This window comes from Schistocerca serialis, unplaced genomic scaffold, assembly GCF_023864345.2.
Source record: "Schistocerca serialis cubense isolate TAMUIC-IGC-003099 unplaced genomic scaffold, iqSchSeri2.2 HiC_scaffold_858, whole genome shotgun sequence".
In the NCBI taxonomy this organism is placed as follows: Eukaryota; Metazoa; Arthropoda; class Insecta; order Orthoptera; family Acrididae; genus Schistocerca; species Schistocerca serialis.
Window position 1 is genome coordinate 7003 of NW_026048472.1, and position 26347 is coordinate 33349.

A 26347-nucleotide genomic window follows, 5' to 3' on the forward strand; every position below is an offset into this window, starting at 1 on the left:
TGTGAAGTTGTGGCTTTGGTACTGTCATGCGCTTCGTTGAAACAGTAGCAAAACTTTTTTTAAAATTACACTTAAATCAGTAAGTGACTGAAATTATATTCTGACACCTCACCTGAATAGTGCTAAACACACAAATTCCTTGTAATCTAACAAATAATCAAGTAGATCTAAAAACAAAGATGATGTAACTTACCAAACGAAAGTGCTGGCACGTTGATAGACACACAAACAGACACAAACATACACACACAATTCAAGCTTTCGCAACCAACGGTTGCTTCATCAGGAAAGAGGGAAGGAGAGGGAAAGACGAAAGGATGTGGGTTTTAAGGGAGAGGGTAAGGAGTCATTCCAATCCCGGGAGCGGAAAGACTTGCCTTAGGGGGGAAAAAGGACAGGTATACTCTCTCTCTCTCTCTCTCTCTCTCTCTCTCTCTCTCTCTCTCTCTCTCTCTCTCACACACACACACACACACACACACACACACACACACACACACACACACACGCACGCAGACACAAGCAGACATTTGTAAAGGCAAATGGTTGCAAAAGCTTGAATTTTGTGTGTTTGTTTGTGTGTCTATCAACATGCCAGCGCTTTCGCTTGGTAAGTTACATCATCTTTGTTTTTAGATATATTTTTCCCATGTGGAATGTTTCCATCTATTATATTCAAATAATCAAGTAGTGTATACAACCTGATTTGTTTTGTTGAGTATTAATAAAGTATATAAAATTGGTTAAAATGAAATGGTTCCCTTCCAGCTTCCAGACCCAGATAATCTACCAAAACCACTTGGAATGGAGTTTTTCAAATTCAATGCATCAGTTGCAAGGTCACCCTCATTCATCAATCTCCGTGAAGTGAGTTGTAGATTTAAGCTTCCTCCTGGTGTTTACTGCATAGTGCCATCAACTTTTGAACCAAATGAAGAAGGAGAATTTATTCTTCGTGTATTCTCAGAGAACAAAAACAATATGGAGTAAGTATTTTCGAGTGTATATTAAATGGTACTGATTCTGTTCACATTGCAGTAGGAAATGTAATGTACTTAAGTAAATGAAAATGGACATATTTTTGTATAAAAATTTTTGGCGTAGAACTCTTTCTTTAATTTATTGTGGCTGTAGTTAGTAATACTTGTAGAGCAATAAAAGAAATTAATGCCTAATTGAACTAAATATATATGAAATGTGTGTTTACTAATTTAATAATCATTGTTGCCATTGCAATATCATTTTTTTATTATGTCAAAGTTAAGTAGCAACACACTCATTTTGAAAATGTGTGGGGTAGTGCTGTTCAAAAGTAAATAATAAAAATTTATATGTCTTACATTTATTTTGTTTCTTCCAGGGAAAATGATGAAGAAGTTGGAATGGGTGAAATAGATGAAAAAGTAAGTCTCATGAAGAAATAAAGGCTTTAATTTTCCTAATTTATATTTTGTATTAATTTCTGCAGCTATTTGACAGTTGTAATTTAAATAATGAGATACTATTTGTAATTAATGAGAGCGGAAGCTATTCCACAATAGTCACACTGATCCATATGTGATACCCAACTATTAACATTAACACCTTCTGTGACACAGGTTTTGAGCCTCATATCACTAGATAGGAACACTTTGGTGAAAGGCCATTTCTTCTTCTACTAATAACTTCTACAGAAATGGAAGATTTTAAAAAAATTAAATGAATTTATTGCTCTGATAATGTAATAGTCGATTTGGTCAAGAAATTAGTGTTACACATTTGATTATTCTGGTTAAGAGACAGTTTTCAAAATGAATAACTGTCACTGGCATTAAAACATAGACACTGTTGTGATAACTGAAGAAAGATGAGATGTTAAAGTGGATGATTGAAGTATTAAAAAAATAAACTGAAACTGAAGGTTGAAATTCAGTTGACGAATGCAGTACTGGCTCTCCTGTAGTAAAAGCCATATGTAGTTCAGTACTACCTGCAGATGGTATTTGTCGATTTTGAGGCATCTAGAACATGACAGTGTTCCACATAAAATTGGTAAAACTGAAATGGCTCTCTTACAGGTTTTCCAGATCCAAATAATCTACAGAAGCAACTTGGTATTGGCTTTTTAAAATAAAATGCATCAGTAGCAATTCTGGTGTGTGTGTGTGTGTGTGTGTGTGTGTGTGTGTGTGTGTGTGTGTGTGTGTGTGTGTTTTACATTCTTCCAGGACTTGAAATATCATACTTGTGTTGTGTTGTCAAGGTGAATTAGATTGTTAAGGATGAAAAGAGTGACATTCTGAAAGTAATGACAGACTAGATGTATAAAGGCATTGTAAGTCTGAAACAAGAAACTTAATTGTGATTCAGTATACATGCAGAAGAATTGTAATACAAAATTAACTTTAAAAAAATAATTTACAGACTCTATACGGTGGAAAACAGTTTCATAATACTGATACAGTGTTGTAATTATTCTGCTTAACAACATTTTGAAAAAGATTTTAATTCAGTTCCAACAAAATCTGTTAAAATATGTTGAGAAATAAAGTACTGATATGATCTTTGTTAATACACTGGATTGAGCTATCTGGTGTATTATTTAAGACTTTAGAATTAGGTGTATTGAAGAACTTTGGTTTGCACAATTTATATCAGGTTATTGACTGCACAAATGCTGATGGGGTATGCCATTGCAGATGGCTACCAGAAAGCAGTGATGGTAATGCAGTGTGGCATTCTGATGACAGCCCCTAACATTTTCACACTAACAACTTGCGTAAAATCTGTCAATCAGAAATTATAATATTAGGGACAGTTGTCTTATGAACGTGCTTTTGACTTTTGCCTGAGTATATGTTTGTGTCATGACAATTTCTGATGTAGCATAATAGCTTGCATTAATATTAGTGGGAATTAAAGTTACCTTTGAAGAGGGACATTAAATTTTTGATGAGTGCTATGTCAAGTCAGAAGTTTGTAAATATGGTGGCTAATAGCAGTTGCCTTAATATTTTTAGGAATGTTTGATTTTGGTAGATTATACATACTTATTTGGTACATGTGTTTTTATTTTTGTTAGGTAAAGAATGAGCCTGTACCAGAGGAGCACAAGTCTGAGGACAAAATTAAGGAATACTTTAAACAAATTGCTGGTGATGACATGGAAGTGGACTGGATGGAACTGAAAGAAGTACTTGACTATGCACTGCGCAATGGTACTATAAAAATAAGATTTAATTTTTGTATGTGACTATTTCAGATGGACAGTTTGACTTAAATAATGTTTGGATGCAAACTTAGGACAACATTTTCTTGTGCATGTTGATTTAATGACTTTCATAACAACCTTTACATAATTTCATGGTAAAATTATGCTTAATAGGCAGAAGTTTCTTATGGGTGAAATGTGTTACATAAACAACTGAGAAATAGCAATTTTACATAATAGTGTCCAGAGTAGTTTAATTTTTTATTTATTTTTATTTATTTTCTATTCAGTGATCGATTTATATATGATAAATTCTCTTGCAAATTGCTTTACAGCTAAGCAACATATTACAGCTTTCTGGGAAAGTTAGTTAGTCATGCTTCAAAAATTTATGCTTATGTTATTAATGAACTGTTTGATGCAGCTGTAGAAATGACAAATGATCACATTGTTTGCTAAAATGTGTGTGTAGGGACACTAATGCCTACATAAAAAGTACATACATGGAATAATGGTGTAATAAATTCCACTTTATTGTGAATAGATACAAGAAAACATGCATACACAGTAACAAACAAGCAGAACAGTCAGCAATAAAGAATATGAGGAACTGTCGACACACTGCACTTGTCACATATCGATTAGTCAATTATGTCACTCCCACATAGTCCTCCCCCTTATAAAGTGCGGAGCACTGGGGATGAGAGAGAATCTGAGTTTGATGTTGTGCCTAGCCCGCATGTTGGTGGCTGGGCATGGAGGACATGTAACTGCAGTTGGTGACACATCTGGCTTGGTAGTGTGGCCATGAGGAGGAGACAGCAGTTGGTGAGTGTGGGGTATTGGTTCACCTGGTGTCATTGCGTAGCCACCAGAAGTCGGTGGTAGTTATTCCAGCATGATCTGATGATTGCTTGATGAAACTGGAGGACCAGAGCTGGTACAGTTGTGGTGCACTGTACTGTATGTGGCTATACCCTGTAGCTTTACAGGTTGCAGTTTGTCCACAGATACTGTTGTGTGTGGAGCACAGTCGTATTTTGGAGGTACTCTAAGCTGTTCTGATGTTTTGCAGGCTGCTTGGAGTTCGTGTTCCTTTGATGTGATTGCAGTTAATTATTCATGCTGGGTGTGTTGTGTTTTGTTGAACAACCCTTTTCTCCAGTAGTAGTATGACTGTTAGCAGTGTGTACTATTTGGTCATTTAGTAAACCCACAGTCAGAGGGACCTGCTTGAGGAATTAAGTGCTGAAAATAAGTGAAGCAGTGTGGGTTAACACAAAGGTCCAACTGCAGTTCTCAGTGAGACCAATGTCTAACTCCAAAGTCGTGTGACCATATATGCACATGACGGAATCTTTAACTGCAATTAGAGACACTGTACTGTGTTGTTTTGCCTCTGGGTGGAATGTGCCCAGCAGTTTGCGGAGATCCATTGTCATGTCAGTTAAAAAGACTAGGCCTGAATGGTGGTTGGTCAAGGACAGCTTTTATAATGTAGTGTTGTGGTCATTTATTTGTTAGCAGCATGGGACAGTGAGACAATATGCACTATGATCAGCAGTCGTACAATGCCTTTTTGACATACAGTGCAGGCTGCTCTTAAATTGTAGGCATCGTATGGATGTGCACGAGTGGTATTGTGACTAAGAGATTGTGGTGGTGAGACAGCCTCTTGATGGTGGCATGGAGCTTTTGTAAGACCTCAGGAGCACTCTGTGGCCTTTGAGCAGAGGCAGTGTTGCATCGAATTGATACATCAGGCTTGTACGGGATGGAGTGAACAGAGGTTGATGATGTGGCCACTATGGCAAGTGAGTCAAGCAAGATGTGTGCTCTGTCAGCAACTTGGAGCAATGGCTGCCTATCATGAGCAATTAAGGTTAACTTCACTTAGGGTATAAATTGTCGTTGCCAAATGTGTAACAGCAAATGTCCAGAATGATACTGGTATCAATCATTCTGCACAAATGTCTCCAAAATTTATATAGTGTCTTGTCGTCATGCGTCTCGTGGTACAGGATTTGCACGAAAAGAGTTCTGCACTCTTTCTCCCCAGATAATTTTGTTAGGGCAGCTTGAAGAGATGAAATGAGTGTTGGACAAAATAAAATGTTGTTCACTAACAAATAAATCCTGTACATACAAAATCATGTTTAAACAATTCCAACACTGGATAGATAAAACTCGGAAACAGATAGTGTGCTGCTGCAAGTGTACTACCAAGATGATGATGTTTTGATCAGTGAACTTCAATGTAATATAAATTTATTTCAAAATTTAAATATTTGCCTACATTTCGTTCATTGTGCCAATAACAGATCTCCATCTTCCTTATTTTGGTGCCTAGTAAATACCCAGAACAGTTATTTCCAGTCGGTAATACTAGTTTCTGATTTGTGTTTTGAATCTGGTTATTACGAGACACGGAACTACACTCGTGCTCATAAATTAAGGATAATGCTGATACAGGTGAACAATGCTCTGGTGGGTAGTTTGCGGGTTTAAATCACCTCGGGGTATGACCATCCGGTGCATTTGACCTGCGGTCGTCGCACGGTGGTGCTGGCAGCAGTCCACATACACAGAGGAGTGTTGGTGCGTGTCAGTACGGTACAGCGAGTAAGTGTGCAGATGTTTTCAGACATGCTAATGGTGACTGTGTGTTGAAAATGGCTCAAAGAGCACATATTGATGACGTTATGAGGGGTAGAATACTAGGGTGACTGGAGACTAGTCAAACACAGCAGGTCATAGCACAGGCCCTCCATGTACCACAAAGTGTGATCTCAAAGTCATGGCAATGATTCCAGTAGACAGGAAATGTGTCCAGGCGTTACAGTACAGGATGTCCACAGTGTACAACACAACAACAGGACCGATATCTCACCATCAGTGCCCACAGACTGCCACGGAGTACTGCAGGTATAGCCTTGCTCGGGACCTTACCGCAGCCACTGGAACAGTTTCCTCCAGACCCACAGTCTACAGACGACTGAACAGACATGCTTTATTCACTCGGAGACCTGCAAAGCGTATTCCACTGACCACTGGTCACAGGAGAGCCCATAATGCCTGGTGTCAAGAACACAGTACATGGTCATTGGAACAGTGGTCTCAGGTTATGTTCATGGATGAGTCCAGGTATAGTCTGAACAGTGATTCTCGCCAGGTTTTCATCTGGCGTGAACCAGAAGCCAGATACCAACCCCTTAATGTCCTTGAAAGGGACCTGTATGGAGGTCGTGGTTTGATGGTGTGGGGTGGGATTATGATTGGTGCATGTACACCCCTGCATGTCTTTGACAGAGGAACTGCAACAGGTCAGGTGTATTGGGACATCATTTTGCACCAGTATGTCCACCTTTTCAGGGGTGCAGTGTGTTCTACCTTCCTCCTGATGGATGATGACGCACAGACCCACCAAAACAGAAACATTGAAACAGAAGATATCAAGCGAATGGAGTGGCCTGCCTGTTCTCCAGACCTAAACCCCATCTGGGATGCTCTCAGTAGATGTATCGCTGCATGTATTCAAACCCCTAGGACACTTCAGGAGCTCCGACAGGCACTGGTGCAAGAATGGGAGGCTGTACCCTAGCAACTGCTCGACCACCTCATCCATAGTATGCCAACCCGTTGTGTGACCTGAGTACGTGTACGTGGTGGTGATATCTCTAGCACGTGTTTCGGGACAGTTTTCTCAACTTGTCACCAATATTATGGACTTACAGATCCGTGTCGTGTGTTCCCTATGTGCCTGTGCTATCAGAGCCAGCTTTGTGGCACTACATTCTGCAATTATCCTTAATTTATGAGCAAGAGTGTATATAGATGATACTCGTGAATGAATATAGAAAGCTGTTGTTGGTAGTGAAATGAGAGGATTAACATTAGCATACACTCCACTACATTGTATGAAGTGTAAGTTTTACTAGTAACAAGCATCCATAGTATATTATATAATTCATTTGTATTGCTTTTGTTCTAAAATCTGAAAGTTTGAAACTATTTAACTACATGAAACACATTAACAGTTGTGAATATGCACAACTGTCAGCTGTAGACTGGAAAAATGAAAATGAAAATTTGTGCTAGAGTGGGCCTCGAAACCAGATTTCCCACCTACTGTGAGCAGTTGCCTTACCATTAGGCTATCAGAGCAAGAGTCATGCCCAGACCCAAACTTCCTGTAACCTCCCCCTTCCTAATTGTCCTACTGGATTGCAATATAACTGACCATGATTGCATATGTCTAATGGAATTTTTACAGCGAGTAAGGCTATTGTTACCAAAGGAAAATAACACCACTAGGTTGGAGGAAAGTGTACAACAGACTCTTCCGAAGTAATAATCTACTCTAAACTAAATACTGATGACAGTTTTGAAACGGTTGGACTATACTGTGATCGCTCATGAACCACATGGGGGGAAAAGGGTACCATTTAATATTTACTACAAAAATTACTGATAGTATAAAGAAAACATTGATAAGCTGAAAAGGGCATAATTAAATGGTCACCAGCCTGCTAGGGTAATGAATCTCCAGAATCTTAAAAAAGGCAATGGCAAAGAAATTTAAGCAAACAATCACTGGCACGGCAACAGAAGGTTGTCACACTTGTCCAAAGGCACAGAAATTTGTGTGAAAATAAATGAATCAGAAAACATTGAGTTTGCAGTTACTTATTCTGAAATACTAAATTTTGAAAGTGAAGTTACATGGAGTTGCTGGTTAAGCAAATGACTGGCTTAGTTTAAACTTTGTTATGTAAAAGAAAAAATGACTTTCAGTGACCTCAGTGTAATGCAATGCAAAATTAAAAAAATAGACAAACAATTTACTTTTGATTATTGGAAGACTGAATTGAATTTACTTTATGCAAATGAGCAACTTACGTTATTTTTAAAATAACACCAATAAAATAAATACCAGCCAGCAGAAGTCACTCGCTAAGCTAAATACAGAATAAATGAAATTGCGTACTCTTGATTTGTGCTGTATCTTTACTTATTAGTTTTGCCAGTGAAATTTTATGTTATTTTAAGTGAATGAAGTTAATACTCAAAATTGCAAATTAGTCAAGCTTCTGTTATGAAACACAAGAATTAACACTTACTGCAGCATAAAATTTAGACTGAAACTGGTCATTAGCAAACAAACAAAACGTGCAGTAAATAGTTAATCAACTTTCAAATTCTTACAACACTCGGTGACTGCACGGAAAAGAAAGGGACCCTGCCTGGTAATAATGTCTGTGGACAATGATAACACAGGTGTCTATTAAAGTTGGTTACACTTTCTGAGAGAACTGCAACTGGGTAAAGCCTCTACAGTACTATATGTGTCAGTTAACAGACTTAAGATATTGTAGCTGTGTGGACAACAAAGAATGTAGCCGATGACAATGCTGAGCTACCCCGCTGTTGCCCCAAGATGTCTCCAGAGCCATGGATAATTACGGGACAGGCAACAGGTAAAACTTAAGCTTCCTCTGCTTGTCCACTCCTACCGTGCTTTCAATACTCGTGGATTAACAAATGTGGCGTGTCTACACTGATGCGAGCATAGATGTACACCATGTCTGCGGAAGCATGCAACACACTTCCGCACTCTTTCATCACTCAAGCTGCTCTGCTTTTTCTCTGCTCACAACATGACACTCTCTCCATACGCAAAGATGAACAAAGGCCCAGTTACTGCCATTTCGTCATTGCTATCAATACATTTAAAGAAAGTTCCCTTGGCTGTTACCAAGCAATTTACAATATTTTCATTATAATTCTAATCAATTATATACAGTTAGAAATAAATACATTATTACATCGGTTACATATTAAACACAATTTCTGTAATAAGGCTTACAGAATCAGAAGTACAGTAAAAGTTATCAACGAGTATTAAACGGCGAAAATTTTGGATGGTGCAGAAGGTATTTTATCTGCATTTTCGGTGTTACGAACCATGTGCGTACAACCTGTACTCGCACATCAGTTACGTATATTCCTGTACAGGGAAGACATTTTATTTGAAAGTAGCTTGCCTAGTGTTGGCAGATAAATTAATAAGTTAAGGTGGCAGCTTCTGAGAAGTGCAAAATCTGGGTTAGAGTCCCAGACTGGCACAAATTTTCTTTGCCATTATTCCGTTATACAGCTGATGGTTGTCCATATTCACAATTGCTAATACATTTCATCTATTTCATAATGGCTGTAATTGCTGCAGTGCCTGTTGCTTCAGACATACCTGTATGTCCAAAGGGACATTAAATTGTAATTTTAAGTAACACAGGCACTGCAATATCATAATATTGTATTGTAGAACTTCATTGAGAGATTGTTTAAATTAAAAAGCAAAGCGACATATATCTACACTCAGATGGCAACAGATTATAGAAAAGTGTCATCACAGTCTAGCAAGATTGATTAGTGAGAAGTAGAAATAATATAAGTTCCTCTTTAAGGAAAGGAACAATGATGTGACTACAGAAGAAATGTACTTCAAAATCCTGATACTTATGTCAAAATGTGTGTAGCAATTCTAGATATCCATACAAAAAAAAGGATTTTTAATTCTGATATGCATAATATAATTTGTAATACTTTGTTCAAATTGTAATCTCTCAAAAGATAAGCAGAAAGCTTCAGGTGCTTAACCAGATTAGAAACAAAAACCAACCCAAATGTAATCGTATCACAGCTCAAAAATCTAGGAGAATTTGAGACTCAAGGATAAAATTAACTCCACTGTTGTTTAATGAGGGTGAATTAGGGTAGCCAGTGGTTTCAAATAGATAACATAATTTTGTATTTACTAAAGTATATTGTCAGAATAGTGACACAGCTGTTTAGCATAGAAAGAAGATAGGAACATTGATAAATTAGATAGGAACCTGTGGAGTGTACAAAGTGGTGTCTGCATCATGTACAGCAGAAAAATACTACTTGAATACCATCTGGTACTGTGTCAGATAAAAGTACAATTCCCTCATCTGAGAATGCAATCTCTCTATATGGATGGAGGGCAGTTAGTTTGATTTTTCTTTTCACATGGAAACAGATTTGTTTTTCCTTAAATAACTTATTCATAGTGTTTGGTATTAACATATATAATGCATTTTGGATTCGAGCTGTTTGTGGAACAAAGTATTGTGTGGAAAAAAGTATACTTTACCTGTTTCCTGATAAAAAAACAAAACAAACTGAAATGACTAAAGCAGTAAGAAGCAGTATTACTATCCAAGTTTAGCATCATGGAAGAAATGGGTTCCAAAGAGCTCAGTGCAGACCTAACATACACTCTTTTTTGTAGCTAAAAAAACTTGCTTCTTCTATGTGTACATGTGTGATGCTTCTGTGTATATGTTTTCAGACTAACTCTTAAGAAATCTTTGTATTCACAGTTACCAAATAAGTTTCCTATTAATGTTTATGAATCTTTGTTGTTCTTGTTTGTGTATGTGTTTTTATAATGAATGTACAGTTGTAAGCAAAGAGCACTTGGAAGACAGTGCTACTTGTTGCATATTGTTCAGACAGTGCAAGGTTGAATAAAATATTTCAATGTCTCTCTCTCTCTCTCTCTCTCTCTCTCTCTCTCTCTCTCTCTCTCTCACACACACACACACACACACACACACACACACACACACACACATACCAGCAGCACCATGCAAGTCCCACAGATTTGTGACATGACTGCCGAGTAGTTCAAAAAATTTCTTCTGAAATGTTAATGCAGGCCATACCATTAATGACACGCACTCTAAACATGACCAGTTTGATGGTGCAATTACATATTGAAACTGCCCTTACATGAAAAATTAAAATAAATAAATAAAAAAAAGAAAACACAAATCACACATTTGTATAGAAATGTGGTATCTCGATTCTTCTAAATGTTGTTTCATATTACTGGGTATTCGGTCTCTTATTTGCTTGACTACTACTATGCTTTGAAACTTAAAAGTGGCTTTGTAACAAGAATAGACCTGAGATTGAGTGTTCAAAAATCCAAAACTGATCTAATTCAAGAGTTCACAATTCCTGAATGCTAAATAAAGAACTGTTTCTAGCTTACTGGCCATGGTTCACCTTAAACAAAAAAATTCTTTTGAACTCTGTCATAATCAATCTGTATGTCTTTGACACACTTATGTACTTCATACAATATCTTACAAATTCAATAGCTTGTAGAATTCTCAGATTGTTTCCTTCTCTACAGATTTGCAAACTGTAGCACACACAGAGAGAATTAATTCCCACAGTACGTTCAGCACACAGTAAGACATCATTTTTACTCAGTGCAGGCTTTTACAGCTGGTATTTGTCATTTGTCAATTTTATCTCGTAGGCATTAGGCTGTGGTGCAAGATGTATTTCTGTGCCTAATATTTTTCTCCTAATGTCGGAGAAATCATCAGAGGCTATAAAGACTTAGATAACAGTTTCAAACTTCTTGGCAAGCCAAACTGTTTACACTTATTCACACAACTGTCAAGTCATCATGTCATCAGACAGCTGCCTGGGATAGTGGGTTCACATTGATGTATGTTACAAAGTTTGCAGTGGAGAAGAAGTGGTGTTGTTTGCTTTATTTAACATTGAAGACCATAACTTGTCTAATTTGCCCCCCCCCCCCCCCCCCTCCTTTTCTGTCAACGTTGTTTTTGTGCTATTGAATGTCTATGGCTTCTTTGTACACCGTAGCATAGTTGTGGTAGGATCTTAATCTTAATGCATATCAGACACACAAATTTGTGGGACCCTGGTTCCAGTGCATGGCATACTACTGCCATTTCATCAATATTTCCCAAACAACAGTTGCTCGTGTGTTCCTTAAGCAGTGTGTTAATGCGTCTTTTTCTAGTTCCCGCATACACTTGACCACATGTGCAAGGGATTTCTTACACTCCTGCTGTGGTAAATGGTGGGTGTAGGTCTTTCATAAGGTTCACGTATTCACCCCCCTTTCATTTTTGTTTGAACACTGTGTCAATACCATCTTGTGTTAGACTCTTCTGATGCACACTGACTGTTTTTATGAATGAGAGGAAAACTTTTCCTTAAGTAGGTTCTTTTTCACTAGAAACTCCAGATCTCTTAGGATACAACGGCCATTTCTCTTTGTCATAGTAACTGTTTCTTCTGAAAGCAGTTCTTAAAAGATAAGCTCACTCTAAAATTAATGTGGTTCAGGTTAATTTAGCCCAATCCACCAATGTTTTGATCACTCTCTTTTTTTTTTTTTTTTTTCCCATCAGGCTTTCTGAGTACCTGTACATTCAAAATTGAAATTTTCACCAACAAACTTCACATTAAAATTAGTATCCTTCATAAAATTTAGAAATTCAAAGAGTTGCTTTACTGTGTGATGAAAGTATGTATCAAACAATGGAAAATCCAGGATGTAACGTAGCAATATTATGAAAAGGAATGTTGCCACTTACTATATAGTGGATATGCTGAGTCGCAGATAGGCACAATAAAAAGACTGTCACAATATAAGCTCTCGGCCAACAAGGCCTCTATCGAAAATAAAATAGACCGCGTGCGCGCGCACACACGTGTGACCGCAGCATCTGGCAGCTGAAGCCACACTGTGTGCATGTGTCGTCTATTTTCAACAAAGGCCTTATTGTGACGGTCTTTTTGTTGTGCCTATCTGTGACTCAAGTGTGTCTGGTATAAGGAAAGTACGTATCATAAAGATATCAAAACCATAAAACAAAATTCACCAAGGACACATCATTTTCACTTCCCATGAATGAATACTGTCACTAAGCCTCTTATTAATAACCATGTGCAGAATGAGCAGGTACCTGTAACTTAGAGATTGTCTCTGTGATATACTGTGGGGCACTTCAGTTAAAGAGCTGTTCTAAAAACATGAAAAAATCCACTTACTAAAGAAACACATTTATATGGTAATTTGTCACAGATTGCATGCCTATGGTATGTTGTGCTGTGTTGTTTATTAGCAAGAAGAGCATTCCTGTGACACCCCTCCAAAGTAGGACTGGTCCATGGAGTGCATGAAAATATTTGTTCTCAAGCATTGCTGAGTGACCTTTATGTGCAATGTAGAACAACTGAAGATGTGTTTGAGGAGAACTGCCATGAATTATGCTGCTTTATTCCTAATTTAAAAGTAGGAATGATACATAGAATAAGAGAGAGGCAACCACTCATGAACTGATGTGTGGGACATAGAAACACATAACCGGAAACACTATTCCACTAGGTAAACACACACGAGAGAGAGAGAAAGAGAGAGAGAGAGAGAGAGAGAGAGAATGGGCCCACATGTGATGGGGGATTGCAGGGGGCGGGGTTAAGAGTAATAGGAGAAGGTGAGAAGGCAGTACACAATCTGGATAGAGGAGTAGTGGTGAGGACAGAAGGGAGAATGGAAAAGGTGAGACAGTGCAAAACAAATTAGTGGAGGTTCAGGCCAGGAGATTGCAAGGATGTAGGATGTACTGGAGAGCATTATCACGGGTGTAATCCAGAGAAACTTGGGCTGAAAGGGAGTATCCAAATGGCAAACATATGGAAGCAGCTGTTAGTCATTTATGTTCAGCAACTGGATGCTAAGTTTTGATTTGCCACCGTTTGGCAGTGGCCATTCATGCAGGAAGAAAATTGGTTACTACTCATGCCCTCATAGAATGCTGTGCATTAGTTGCAGCATAGCTGATACATTATCTGCCTGCTTTCACATGTGGCCCCGCCTTTTTTTTAGTAGGGAATGCCTGTGTGACTAGACCGAAGTAGGTGGTGGTGGGTGGTGTAAGGGGCAGGTCTTGTACCTGTGCTGACCACAAGGGACTGACCCAGGGGGAAGGACCAGTAGCAGGATTGGAATATGGAGAACAATGATATCATATAAGTTGTCTGAGTGATGGAACACTGCTTTGAGTGATGGAGGTAGGATTTTGGGTAGGATACCATCATCTCAGGGTATGGCGAGAGGCAGTCGAAGCCCTGGTGACGGATATGGTTTGAGCTTTTCAAGCCTGTAGTGCTACTGGGCAATAAGATGAGAGCTGGTCAGTGGCTGGTTAACAAGTTTATTGGTGTTGGAGGAGGAAATGACAGGGAGATCTGATTAGATGAGCTAGGTGGGATACTGCCAATCAGTGAAGGATTTGGTAAAGTTTCTGGTATATTTGAATAACTCCTGCTGCATCCTTGGGTGGTGAGGTTGTGAGGGCGAGACTTTCTAACATGGTACAGTTAACAGTTGTCTAAGAGGAGATAGTTCTGTAGGTGGGTACATTTGATATGAACAGACATAAAAGATGTCCATGATCAAAGGTGCAGTTTCAAAATGCTCTTTAAAAAGAATTACAGATCAGAATATCAAATTCAGGCAGCGTATTATTGATGCAGGGTGGAAAAAGAAAATTAATGAACATTTTACCAATCGATGGCACTGTATCTTAACTGCCAGTTGGCAGTTGATGGTTGGTTTACTGACACCTAAGTTTTCAGATTACCTGCATATCCAGTTACACTGGCTACTGATGTGAGATATATATAAAAAAACAAAGATGAGGTGACTTACCGAACGAAAGCGCTGGCAGGTCGATAGACACACAAACATACACACAAAATTCAAGCTTTCGCAACAAACTGTTGCCTCATCAGGAAAGAGGGAAGGAGAGGGAAAGACGAAAGGATGTGGGTTTTAAGGGAGAGGGTAAGGAGTCATTCCAATCCCGGGATCGGAAAGACTTACCTCAGGGGGAAAAAAGGACAGGTATACACTCGCGCGCACACACACACACACACACACACACATATCCATCCACACACATACAGACACAAGCAGACATATTTAAAGACAAAGAGTTTGGGCAGAGATGTCAGTCGAGGTGGAACTGTAGAGGCAAAGAAGTTGTTGAAAGACAGGTGAGGTATGAGTGGCGGCAACTTGAAATTAGCGGAGATTGAGGCCTGGCGGATAACGAGAAGAGAGGATATACTGAAGGGCAAGTTCCCATCTCCGGAGTTCGGATAGGTTGGTGTTGGTGGGAAGTATCCAGATAACCCGGACGGTGTAACACTGTGCCAAGATGTGCTGGCTGTGCACCAAGGCATGTTTAGCCACAGGGTGATCCTCATTACCAACAAACACTGTCTGCCTGTGTCCATTCATGCTAATGGACAGCTTGTTGCTGGTCATTCCCACATAGAATGCATCACAGTGCAGGCAGGTCAGTTGGTAGATCACGTGGGTGCTTTCACACGTGGCTCTGCCTTTGATCGTGTACACCTGCCCACAGAATATATATATATAAATAAATTTAATCATTAGGATGGCTGTAGGTATTGTATTCTCTCACAATTTGTGGAATGAAGTGGCACTGGTTGATGTGTGTGCAGATTTTTTGTTGCCCATATTCTGCAATTCTGCGTACTCGACATGTTTTTGGAGATGGAAAAGGGCTTCACCTGCCCACAGAATGTTCCATGGCCATTCATTGTCCACTTCCATGTGAGTGAGAAATTCTAGAGCGAATGTGTGTCTTGCTGGCAGGTTAGCAGGAAGCAACTCCTGAACATGGGTGTGGAGAGAAGGGATTTAAGGTATTCAGTGGATAGGAAGAATTCCTCCAGAGGGCCCATAAATGAGTTTGCATAGGATTGTGCCCTGTGATTACCTGTGGCACTACTACCAATTTATTTATGGATTTGTCCTTCAAAAGTGAATGAGGATGTGGCTGGCTAGGAGGATTAGGAAAGAGTTGGTGGATTTGGCATCAGAATGATGTAGGGGAAAGATTGTTTTCCATGGACACAAGGACACTGGCATGGGACAGGTTGGTGTACGAGGATATGGCATCTACAGTGACCAGCAAGAAGTCTTGGTGGTAACGGCACAGGAACTGTGGTGAAGTTTTGAAGGAACTGAACTGTGGAGTATAAGTAGTATTGACAGTAATTTTGATGAGCACTTTAAATGATTATATGATAAGTTGCTTCTTCTTAAAATATACTGCTACTACTAATACTACTATTACTACACATAAAGAGCAGGCACAAACAACACTCTAATTTCTGCTTATCTATTTTTACATCTTTTCGTTTTTAAATAACAGAAAAAATCAGTATAATTTTTAGATGAAGATTAGTTTTTTCATAATCCACCTAATGTGGTATTTAAAACCACTGAAGGCAGTACATATTTTTCAAAATTGTGTTAACACAGTGTAAACATTACATACAACTGCCCTGAAGAATTGTAACGTATTTTGTTTCCAATACAGTATAAAATGTTATTCCATTAATAATCATGAACTATTACCTACACTTTGCCTTTTCTTTTGACTAGGGAGAATGTTAAATTACACATGTTGTACAGTATGTGTATTTTTAACTAAAGTACACATATTGTGAATAGTGAAGTTCTTAAATGGTAGGCAGTTAAAACTGTATTCTCATGAAACTGCACCAAACTCTTTGGCTAAATGTAACACTGTGATTAATGTATGTGTTTTAGCTGTGTTCGAGAAAAAATATAGTGATATGTGTTAACTGGAATGCTTGTTTTAGAGTCTGCAGTTTTGCATTTTGCTTTACCATGTTTTTGTTTTTTTTACATTTGTGAGCTGTCTATGCAAATATTTTATAATGTTTTGTTTGTTTGTTTTTTGTTTTGTAATATGCTGATCATAATTCATCTTTATTGTTAATAGAGATGCCTAGGGATAGTTCAGAATCACAGGATATCATCACCACAGTACTTTCACTCCTGTGTGGATTAGTGTGTCGTGACACCCCACTTGCTCGGGCATTTGGTAAGCAGTTTACAGGACAGGGTTGATATGCCAAATTTTGATTTTATGTTATGTTCTCCTAAGGGTGATGGTTAAGTGTGGCTTCTTCCCATGCTTTTCATAAAATGTTGATTGATCAAAGTAAATAACTGTGAAATGGTTTGTTTTAAATAGAATATAATGAGAGCTGACTTAATTGATAATATTGTGCTTAGTTGTGTTGAGAAAGTGGCTGTTTTAATGAAATATTAGGATAACGACCCATAAATAAACTTTGAGGGCAGCATCTTTTCAATGGAAGATCCACTCTCAAATTCTGTTATAATGACCACACTAGTAATCATGTCATTTGTAGATATGGAATTATATTTGTAAGTGCATGATTATTGTACAAAATTACGTATATGAAGTGCATGGTTAGAGGTTTTTAATATAGTTCTTTGAATAGCTTCAGCTCAAGTTTATGGCATGGTAGTGTTAATGGAATTTCAATATCTGCTTTGTTAGAGAAAGTTTCTTGCAATTATTTAAGTCAGAGACAACTTTACTAAATTATTCATTAGGATAACGTTTTCTGAGATCTATTGCTGAGACAGTTTTGAGTTAGAATTGAAACATGAGATGACAAGAAAACTAATATGCAGTAATGTTACAAGGTTAAAATGCATTCTTAAAATGTGCAGTATTACAAAATTTCTGTGTATTAAAAATAAACTCGCTGAAGTGTAACAAATCTATAAAGCAAAAGCAATGAACATGACTTTCATAATCTAATAACTTCCAGGTACAATAAAAAATACATGTAAACAAAGTGTCTTTATCTTGGCTATGCCATGAAAGCAAGTACAGGTAAAAGATTTGCCGTTATATGAAGTTTTATTTGAAATTTTGTTTTAGTCAGATCTTTCTAGCGAAATAGCATCAAAAATGAAATAAAAAAATTTCATGAATTTGGCTGTCACGATGTTTCGTTTGATTCTTTGGGACTGTGTGCAAAATTTGTAAGATCTCATTAATTATTAAAATTGTTTATTAATTGCAGTTAGCAGGTCATTTTATTGAAAAGTGAGAGACCTAAAGAATGCATCCGATAGCAGACTGATAGGTGATCAGACAAACCAGTTTCTTGCTTCCACTATAGTTTAATTCTTTTATCTTGGCAGTTCGCGCATGCCCGTCCAGACGCGGGAGATTGCTGCGTTGCCAGTTGCACACGACGCACGCGCCAAGAGAAGCAGCGCCATAGAATAGCATAGTTCGCAAGCTTACATTTAGGGGGGAGCGTGCAGTTCATGAAGCAAAGCCACCACGGCCGCATTAACCCTTTCGCTGCTAAAAAGACGTGCTCCCCGCATTCCGCGCTGTGCGCGATTTTGCCACTGCACTGCTCTCCTGTGCTGACACATGGTGTTCCGACTGCTTTGACACTCTTATCATTCGATTCCACAAAAACTATTTGGCCAAAAAATTAGATTTTTACACATTTTCTTGATTGATACCTTCCCCCCATAAATGACTTAATTTTGTTTCAATGTTAAATACAGTTATTATGCAGCATTAAATATAGTAAACCATTGCACGAAATTTTGAAGAGTTTGCAGAGGTAAAAGTCCATAGCGTATACTTTCCGTATGGTCGATTTTAGTTGCCACAATGATGAGAATGAAATGTGAACAAGATACCTAAATTTCATATAAAATTTACTGTATAACAATATCTCATTTAATTTAAGTACCACGTAGGTGTCGATGTAATATTGGGAAATATTCCGTCTTTCGCGACTGTAACAAAAGTTTTATTTACACTGGGCACGTTTGGCTTTATTTTAAAGCACTTCAATCAATCAAAAGGAAGTAGACAAAATAAATTAAACAAAACTGTGGACTTACAAAAACATTAGGACTTGAATATGCCGTCTATCAGTGAAGTGCTCTGAGCTATGTCAAATATAATTTTTGTGTGTGGCACACACAAACAGCATTTATTTGCTAAAACACTCATCAGCCGACACAAACGTTGAATATTGTGTTACCGCAGCACAAAACTACGAAAGGTGACTTGGCAGTGGAGGAGACAAAATACTGTCCACTGAAGATGCTTCAAAAGAGAGAAACGCGTCTGGTCTAAGTAAGGCAGTTGCAGAAGAGGAATATATTTCAATACCATTGGTAAAACTGCGACTGTGGAACAAAAAAAAGAGAACATGAGTACCATTGTGTATGTGCCATACCTCTCATTGATTGAAGTGCTTTAAAATAAAGCCAAACACGCCCGGTGTAAATAAAACTTTTATTACAGTCGCGAAAGACGGAATATTTCTCAATATTACATACAACACCTATGTGGTACTTAAATTAAATGAGATATTGTTATACAGTAAATTTTATATGAAATTTAGGTATCTTGTCCACATTTCATTCTCAACCTTGTGGCAACTAAAATCGACCATACGGAAAGTATACACTATGGACTTTTACCTCTGCAAACTCTTCAAAATTTCATGTAATGCTTTACTACATTTAATGCTGCACAATAACTGGGTTGAACATTGAAACAAAATTAAGTCATTTATGGGGGGAAGGTATCAGTCAAGAAGATGTTTAAAAATCTAATTTTTGGGCCAAATAGATTTTGTGAAATCGAATAAGTGTGTCATAGCTGTGGGAACACCATGTGTCTGCACAGGTGAGCAGTGCAGTGATGACAAAATCGCGCACAACGCGGAATATGGGAAGCACGTGTTTGCAGCAGCGAAAGGGTTAATGAAGGGTAATTTCAAAAATTACATTCAAACGAATAAGATTCGTGAAGTAAGACACTTTGATATTGTTTTTAAATAAAGAAAATATTAAGCACTGCACAAGGTTAGAACTATTCACCTTTCACTTACTAACTCCTCCCGCTGCGGGTCCGGGGGTTAGAATAGGCCCGAGGTCTTCCTGCCTGTCGTAAGAGGTGACTAAAAGGAGTCCATCCTCCTCAAGGGTGTAGTTAGCACCTGCGTCCGGAGACGAACGGTCCCACGACCTATATTTGTGGTCTTTTTGGTTTTTCACTTCTCGTTTCTTCCTTCTTTGGTTGGTTCCTTTCTTTGTTCTTCTCCATCTCACTGTCTTCCTTACTCTTTCCCTTACCTTCTTCTCCTTGCCTTCTTCTCCTTGCCTTCTTCTCCTTGCCTTCTTCTCGTTGCCTTCTTCTCGTTGCCTTCTTCTCGTTGCCTTCTTCTCGTTGCCTTCTTCTCGTTGCCTTCTTCTCGTTGCCTTCTTCTCGTTGCCTTCTTCTCGTTGCCTTCTTCTCGTTGCCTTCTTCTCGTTGCCTTCTTCTCGTTGCCTTCTTCTCGTTGCCTTCTTCTCGTTGCCTTCTTCTCGTTGCCTTCTTCTCGTTGCCTTCTTCTCGTTGCCTTCTTCTCGTTGCCTTCTTCTCGTTGCCTTCTTCTCGTTGCCTTCTTCTCGTTGCCTTCTTCTCGTTGCCTTCTTCTCGTTGCCTTCTTCTCGTTGCCTTCTTCTCGTTGCCTTCTTCTCGTTGCCTTCTTCTCGTTGCCTTCTTCTCGTTGCCTTCTTCTCGTTGCCTTCTTCTCGTTGCCTTCTTCTCGTTGCCTTCTTCTCGTTGCCTTCTTCTCGTTGCCTTCTTCTCGTTGCCTTCTTCTCGTTGCCTTCTTCTCGTTGCCTTCTTCTCGTTGCCTTCTTCTCGTTGCCTTCTTCTCGTTGCCTTCTTCTCGTTGCCTTCTTCTCGTTGCCTTCTTCTCGTTGCCTTCTTCTCGTTGCCTTCTTCTCGTTGCCTTCTTCTCGTTGCCTTCTTCTCGTTGCCTTCTTCTCGTTGCCTTCTTCTCGTTGCCTTCTTCTCGTTGCCTTCTTCTCGTTGCCTTCTCTGGTCTCCGCCTCGGCGTTTGAGACAGTCTGTCCTCTCTCTCCCTCTCTCTCTCCTTTTTCTTCTTCTTCCTTCCTCCCTGTGCGCGCCTGAAGGCCGACCCACGCGTTCGCACGCGTAGCCGGTGACGGGGTAACGCGTAATTCCCCGCCCTGGGTAGACAAGTAAGGCACGCACGTACCCCCTGGTAAAGGCCAGGCCCAGGGAGGGGTGATTGCCTGAGCTGATACCTTCTGACCATGCCGATTGGTCCCTCCGTCTGTTTCTCGGGAGGTGTGACCTGAGGTGTAAACATTCACCTAAGGCGGGAGTGCCCTCTGAGAGGGTCCCCTTAAGGAAGGAGCACGCCATCGGAGACGCTGGCAATCATGGGGGATTCCTCCGCAATGGATTTCTCTTCTTCTCCCTCGACTTCTGCCCACAAACGGAAACATGACCAGCCCCCAGTGACGAAAGTACTACCACCTACCCCACAGTTCCTAGTCGTTTCTTGATCTGAGGATGGAAAGGATTTTTCCTCTGTCAACGCTTTCGTTATCCAGAAGGGCGTAGATGCCATAGCTGGATCTGTCAAATCTTGTACCAGGTTGCGTAATGGTACCTTGTTACTAGAAACTGAGAGTGCCTTTCAGGCACAAAACCTGCTTTGGGCCACTCTCCTGTACACGTTCCCTGTCCAGGTGGAGGCTCACCGAACTTTGAATTCGTCTCGTGGTGTGGTCTATACTTGATCCCTCGACGGATTGACTGACGAGGAGCTTCAATCATTCCTCGCTGAGCAGGGCGTGACGGCTGTCCATAGGGTCATGAAAAAGGTCAACAATGACCTTGTACCGACCCGGACACTTTTCTTAACCTTTGATAGTGTTAAGCTGCCATCGCGCATCAAGGCGGGCTACGAGTTTATTTCTGTTCGCCCCTATGTCCCGACACCTACGCGCTGCTACCAGTGTCAGCATTTCAATCACACTCGACAGTCTTGTTCCAACGCGGCTAAATGTGTCACTTGTGGCAGGGATGCCCATGAGGGTGACTGTCCACCTCCGTCTCCTCGTTGTGTGAACTGTCAGGGTGACCATGCCGCATCCTCCCGCGACTGTCCCGTCTATAAGGAAGAACTCTGTATCCAAGAAATTCGGGTCAAAGAGAAAGTGTCCACCTCGGCTGCTCGCAAGCTATTGGCTAGTAGGAAGCCCACGCTGCTCCCAGCGGGGAAATACAGTACTGTCCTCGCCTCTCCTCGGACTACCAGGGAGGTGGCAACCCAGACATGCGATCTGACCTTCAGCACCAGGGTCGTCTGTTCGGCCAGTGCTAAGATCGCGCGGTCGACGTCTCCTCTTCCTCCCATCACCCCACAGACACCAGCCCCTTCATCAGCTTCTGCTAAGACGAAGACCCAGAAGTCAGAGGCACGGGCCTTCAAGAAGGAACCGTCCCGTGCAGACTTCCTACATACCTCGACCTCCCAGCCATCGACCGGTACTTCCACCAAACGACCTTCCAAGAAGGCTCATAGGAAGCACAGTTCTCCTTCTCTGCCACGGCGCATTTCTTCTCCTGCACCACCCAGCGGTTGCCGCCCCAGGCCGTCATCCGTTTCGCCTGGCCGCACCGCTGGTAGCCGAACATCTGGCCGTTCACCAGCGGAGGAAGCTCCCCCTCTCGGCCATCTTACCAAGATGGCTGATGAACCTATAGAACCAATGGACGATGACTGTCTGCCTACTGATAGCGGCGGCAGTGCTCGCTCGCAGCCAGGCCCTCAGCGGCCTTCGAGGTGACCCCTTCTTTCATCTTCCTTTTCTTCTTACGATGGCGCTTATTCACTGGAATATTCGCAGCATTCGCTCCAACCGAGAGGACTTGAAGTTGCTGCTCCACTTGCACCGTCCGCTCGTCGTAGCCCTCCAGGAAACGAAGCTACGCCCATGTGATCAAATTGCCTTGGCACACTACACCTCTGTGCGTTTTGACCTACCCCCTGTGGTAGGTATCCCGGCTCATGGAGGGGTTATGTTGCTGGTCCGGGATGATATTTACTACGATCCCATCACGTTGCACACCGGCCTGCAGGCAGTTGCCATCCGCATTACTCTCCCCACTTTTACATTTTCCATTTGTACCGTTTACACTCCATCGTCGTCTGCCGTTACCAGGGCAGACATGATGCAACTTCTGGCTCAGGTACCTGCACCATTTTTGTTAACTGGAGACTTCAATGCCCACCATCCCCTTTGGGGCTCTCCAGCATCCTGCCTGAGGGGCTCCCTGTTAGCAGACCTTTTCAACCAGCTCAATCTTGTCTGCCTCAATACTGGCACCCCTACTTTTCTTTCGGACTTACCTCACACCTATTCCCATTTAGACCTCTCTATATGTACTCCCCAACTTGCACGCCGGTTTGAGTGGTATGCACTTTCTGATACATATTCGAGCGACCACTTCCCGTGTGTTATCCATCTCCTGCAGCATACCCTCTCTCCGTGCTCATCTAGTTGGACCATCTCCAAAGCAGACTGGGGGCTCTTCTCTTCCAGGGCGACCTTTCAGGATCAAACCTTCACAAGCTGCGATCGTCAGGTCGCACACCTCACGGAAGTCATTCTCACTGCTGCTGAATATTCCATCCCTCACCCTACTTCTTCTCCACGTCGCGTAACGGTCCCCTGGTGGACCGCAGCATGTAGAGACGCTTTACATGCTTGTCGACGTGCTTTACGCACCTTTAAACACCACCATACAGTGGCGAATTGTATCAATTATAAACGATTACGTGCACAGTGTCGTCGTATTATTAAAGAAAGCAAGAAAGCCAGCTGGGCTGCTTTCACAAGCACCTTCAACAGTTTTACTCCTTCTTCTGTTGTCTGGGGTAGCCTGCGCCGGCTATCTGGCACTAAGGTCCACTCACCAGTTTCTGGCTTTACGGTCGCGAATGACGTCCTTGTGGCCCCTGAGGCTGTCTCCAATGCTTTCGGCCCCTTTTTCGCAGAGGTTTCGAGCTCCGCTCATTACCACCCTGCCTTCCTCCCCCGCAAACAGGCAGAGGAGGCTAGGCCACCTAACTTCCGCTCCTCAAATCGTGAAAGTTATAATGCCCCATTCACCATGCGGGAAATCGAAAACGCACTTGGCCGATCACGGTCCTCCGCTCCAGGGCCTGATTCTATTAATATTCAGATACTGAAGAACCTTTCTCCTGCGGGTAAAGGTTTTCTTCTTCGTACTTACAATCGCATCTGGATTGAGGGACATGTTCCCGCATGCTGGCGCGAGTCTATTGTTGTCCCGATCACTAAGCCGGGGAAGGACAAGCACTTGCCTTCCAGTTATCGACCCATCTCGCTTACCAGCTGTGTCTGTAAAGTGATGGAGCGAATGGTTAACTCCCGTTTGGTTTGGCTGCTCGAGTCTCGACGCCTACTTACCAATGTACAATGTGGATTTCGTAGGCGCCGCTCTGCTGTTGACCATCTGGTTACCTTGTCGGCCTTCATTATGAATAACTTCTTGCGGAAGCGCCCGACCGCGGCTGTGTTCTTCGATTTGGAGAAGGCTTACAACACCTGTTGGAGGGCGGGCATTCTCCGCACCATGCATACATGGGGCCTTCGCGGTCGCCTCCCTCTTTTTATTCGTTCCTTTTTAATGGATCGACAGTTCAGGGTACGTGTGGGTTCTGTCCTGTCAAACACCTTTCGCCAGGGGAATGGGGTGCCACAGGGCTCAGTTTTGAGCGTCGCTCTCTTCGCCATAGCGATCAATCCAATAATGGATTGCCTCCCAGCCGATGTATCAGGCTCCCTTTTCATGGACGATTTTACCATCTATTGCAGCGTGCAGCGTACGTGTTTCCTGGAGCGCTGTCTTCAGCGTTCTCTTGACCGTCTTTACTCCTGGAGTGTCGCCAATGGCTTCCGTTTTTCTGCCGAGAAGACGGTCTGTATTAACTTCTGGCACTACAAAGAGTTTCTCCCACCGTCCTTGCGACTCGGTCCCGTTGCTCTCCCATTCGTGGAGACAACAAAATTTTTAGGTCTTACATTTGACAGGAAACTTAGCTGGTCTCCACATGTGTCATATTTGGCTGCCCGTTGTACCCGTTCTCTAAATGTCCTCCGTGTTCTCAGTGGTATGTTGTGGGGAACGGATCGAACCGTCCTACTTCGCCTATATCGGTCGATCGTCCGCTCCAAGCTGGATTGTGGGAGCTTCGTATACTTCTCTGCATGGCCATCCATCTTACGTCGCCTCAACTCCATACAACATCGGGGTTTACGACTTGCGATCGGAGCGTTCTATACTAGTCCCATCGAGAGTCTTCATGCTGACGCTGGTGAATTGCCACTCACCTACCGGCACGATATACTGCTTTGTCGGTATGCCTGTCGGCAACTGGCAATGCCCGACCACCCGTCTTATCGTTACTTTTTTGATGACTCTCTCGACCGTCAATACGGGTTGTATGTCTCTGCCCTGCTACCCCCTGGAGTTCGCTTTAGTCGCCTCCTTCAACACCTTAATTTTTCACTCCCTGCAACCTTTCGAGTGGGCGAGAGCCACATGCCACCTTGGCTCCAGGCTCAGGTTCGCGTCCACCTTGACCTCTGCTCGCTCCCAAAGAAGGTTACCCCCGGTTCAGTCCACCACTCCCGTTTTGTCGAACTTCGTTCGAAGTTCATTAATATGACATTCATTTATACAGATGGCTCTAAGACCAATGACGGGGTCGGGTGTTCTTTTATTGTCGGGGCACAAAGTTTCAAATACCGGCTCCATGGCCATTGTTCGGTCTTCACAGCTGAGCTCTTTGCCATCTGCCAGGCTGTTCTTTACATCTGCCGCCACCAACATTCTGCATATGTCATCTGCTCCGATTCCCTGAGCGCCATCCAGAGCCTCATTGATCCGTACCCGGTTCACCCTTTCGTGCACCGGATCCAGCGCTCTCTTCAGCAGCTGGTGGACGTCGGTTCTCCGGTTAGCGTTGTGTGGGTTCCTGGCCATGTCGGTATCCCTGGGAACGAAGCTGCAGATGCCGTGGCCAAGGCTGCAGTCCTCCAGCATCGGACAGCTTCTTGTTGTGTCCCTTCGTCAGATTGTAGCAGGGTCATTTGTCGGCGCATTTTATCGCTGTGGCATGCCGATTGGGCTGCACTTACAGACAACAAGCTTCGGGCCTTGAAACCTCTTCCCGCGGCTTGGACGTCCTCCTCACGCCCTTCTCGGCGGGAGGAGGTAGTTTTGGCCCGGTTACGGATTGGACACTGCTGGTTCAGCCATCGCCATCTGCTGACGGCTGCGCCAGCGCCGTTCTGCCCATGTGGGCAATTGCAGACGGTCCGCCACATTTTAACATCCTGTCCAGATTTTAACACACTGCGTCTTGATCTTGGCCTGCCATGTACTCTCGATGCCATTTTAGCGGATGACCCACGAGCAGCTGCTTGCGTTCTTCATTTTATCAACTTGACAACCCTCTCTAAGGACATTTGATTATGCT

General features: G+C 41.7%; 1 protein-coding gene across 1 annotated transcript in view; it reads left to right on the top strand.

Moving 5' to 3' along the window:
* Positions 1-738: 738 nt before the first annotated feature.
* Positions 739-26347, top strand: part of LOC126452436 (calpain-A-like) — a gene marked incomplete at its 3' end in the record, with an annotated part of 38514 nt that continues 12905 nt past the window's right edge. The window contains exons 1-4 of the mRNA XM_050091067.1: positions 739-986; positions 1361-1403; positions 3062-3197; positions 16894-16995. Of these exons, the coding sequence (XP_049947024.1) occupies positions 754-986; positions 1361-1403; positions 3062-3197; positions 16894-16995 (514 nt within the window). The remainder of the gene's footprint in view (positions 987-1360; positions 1404-3061; positions 3198-16893; positions 16996-26347) is intronic.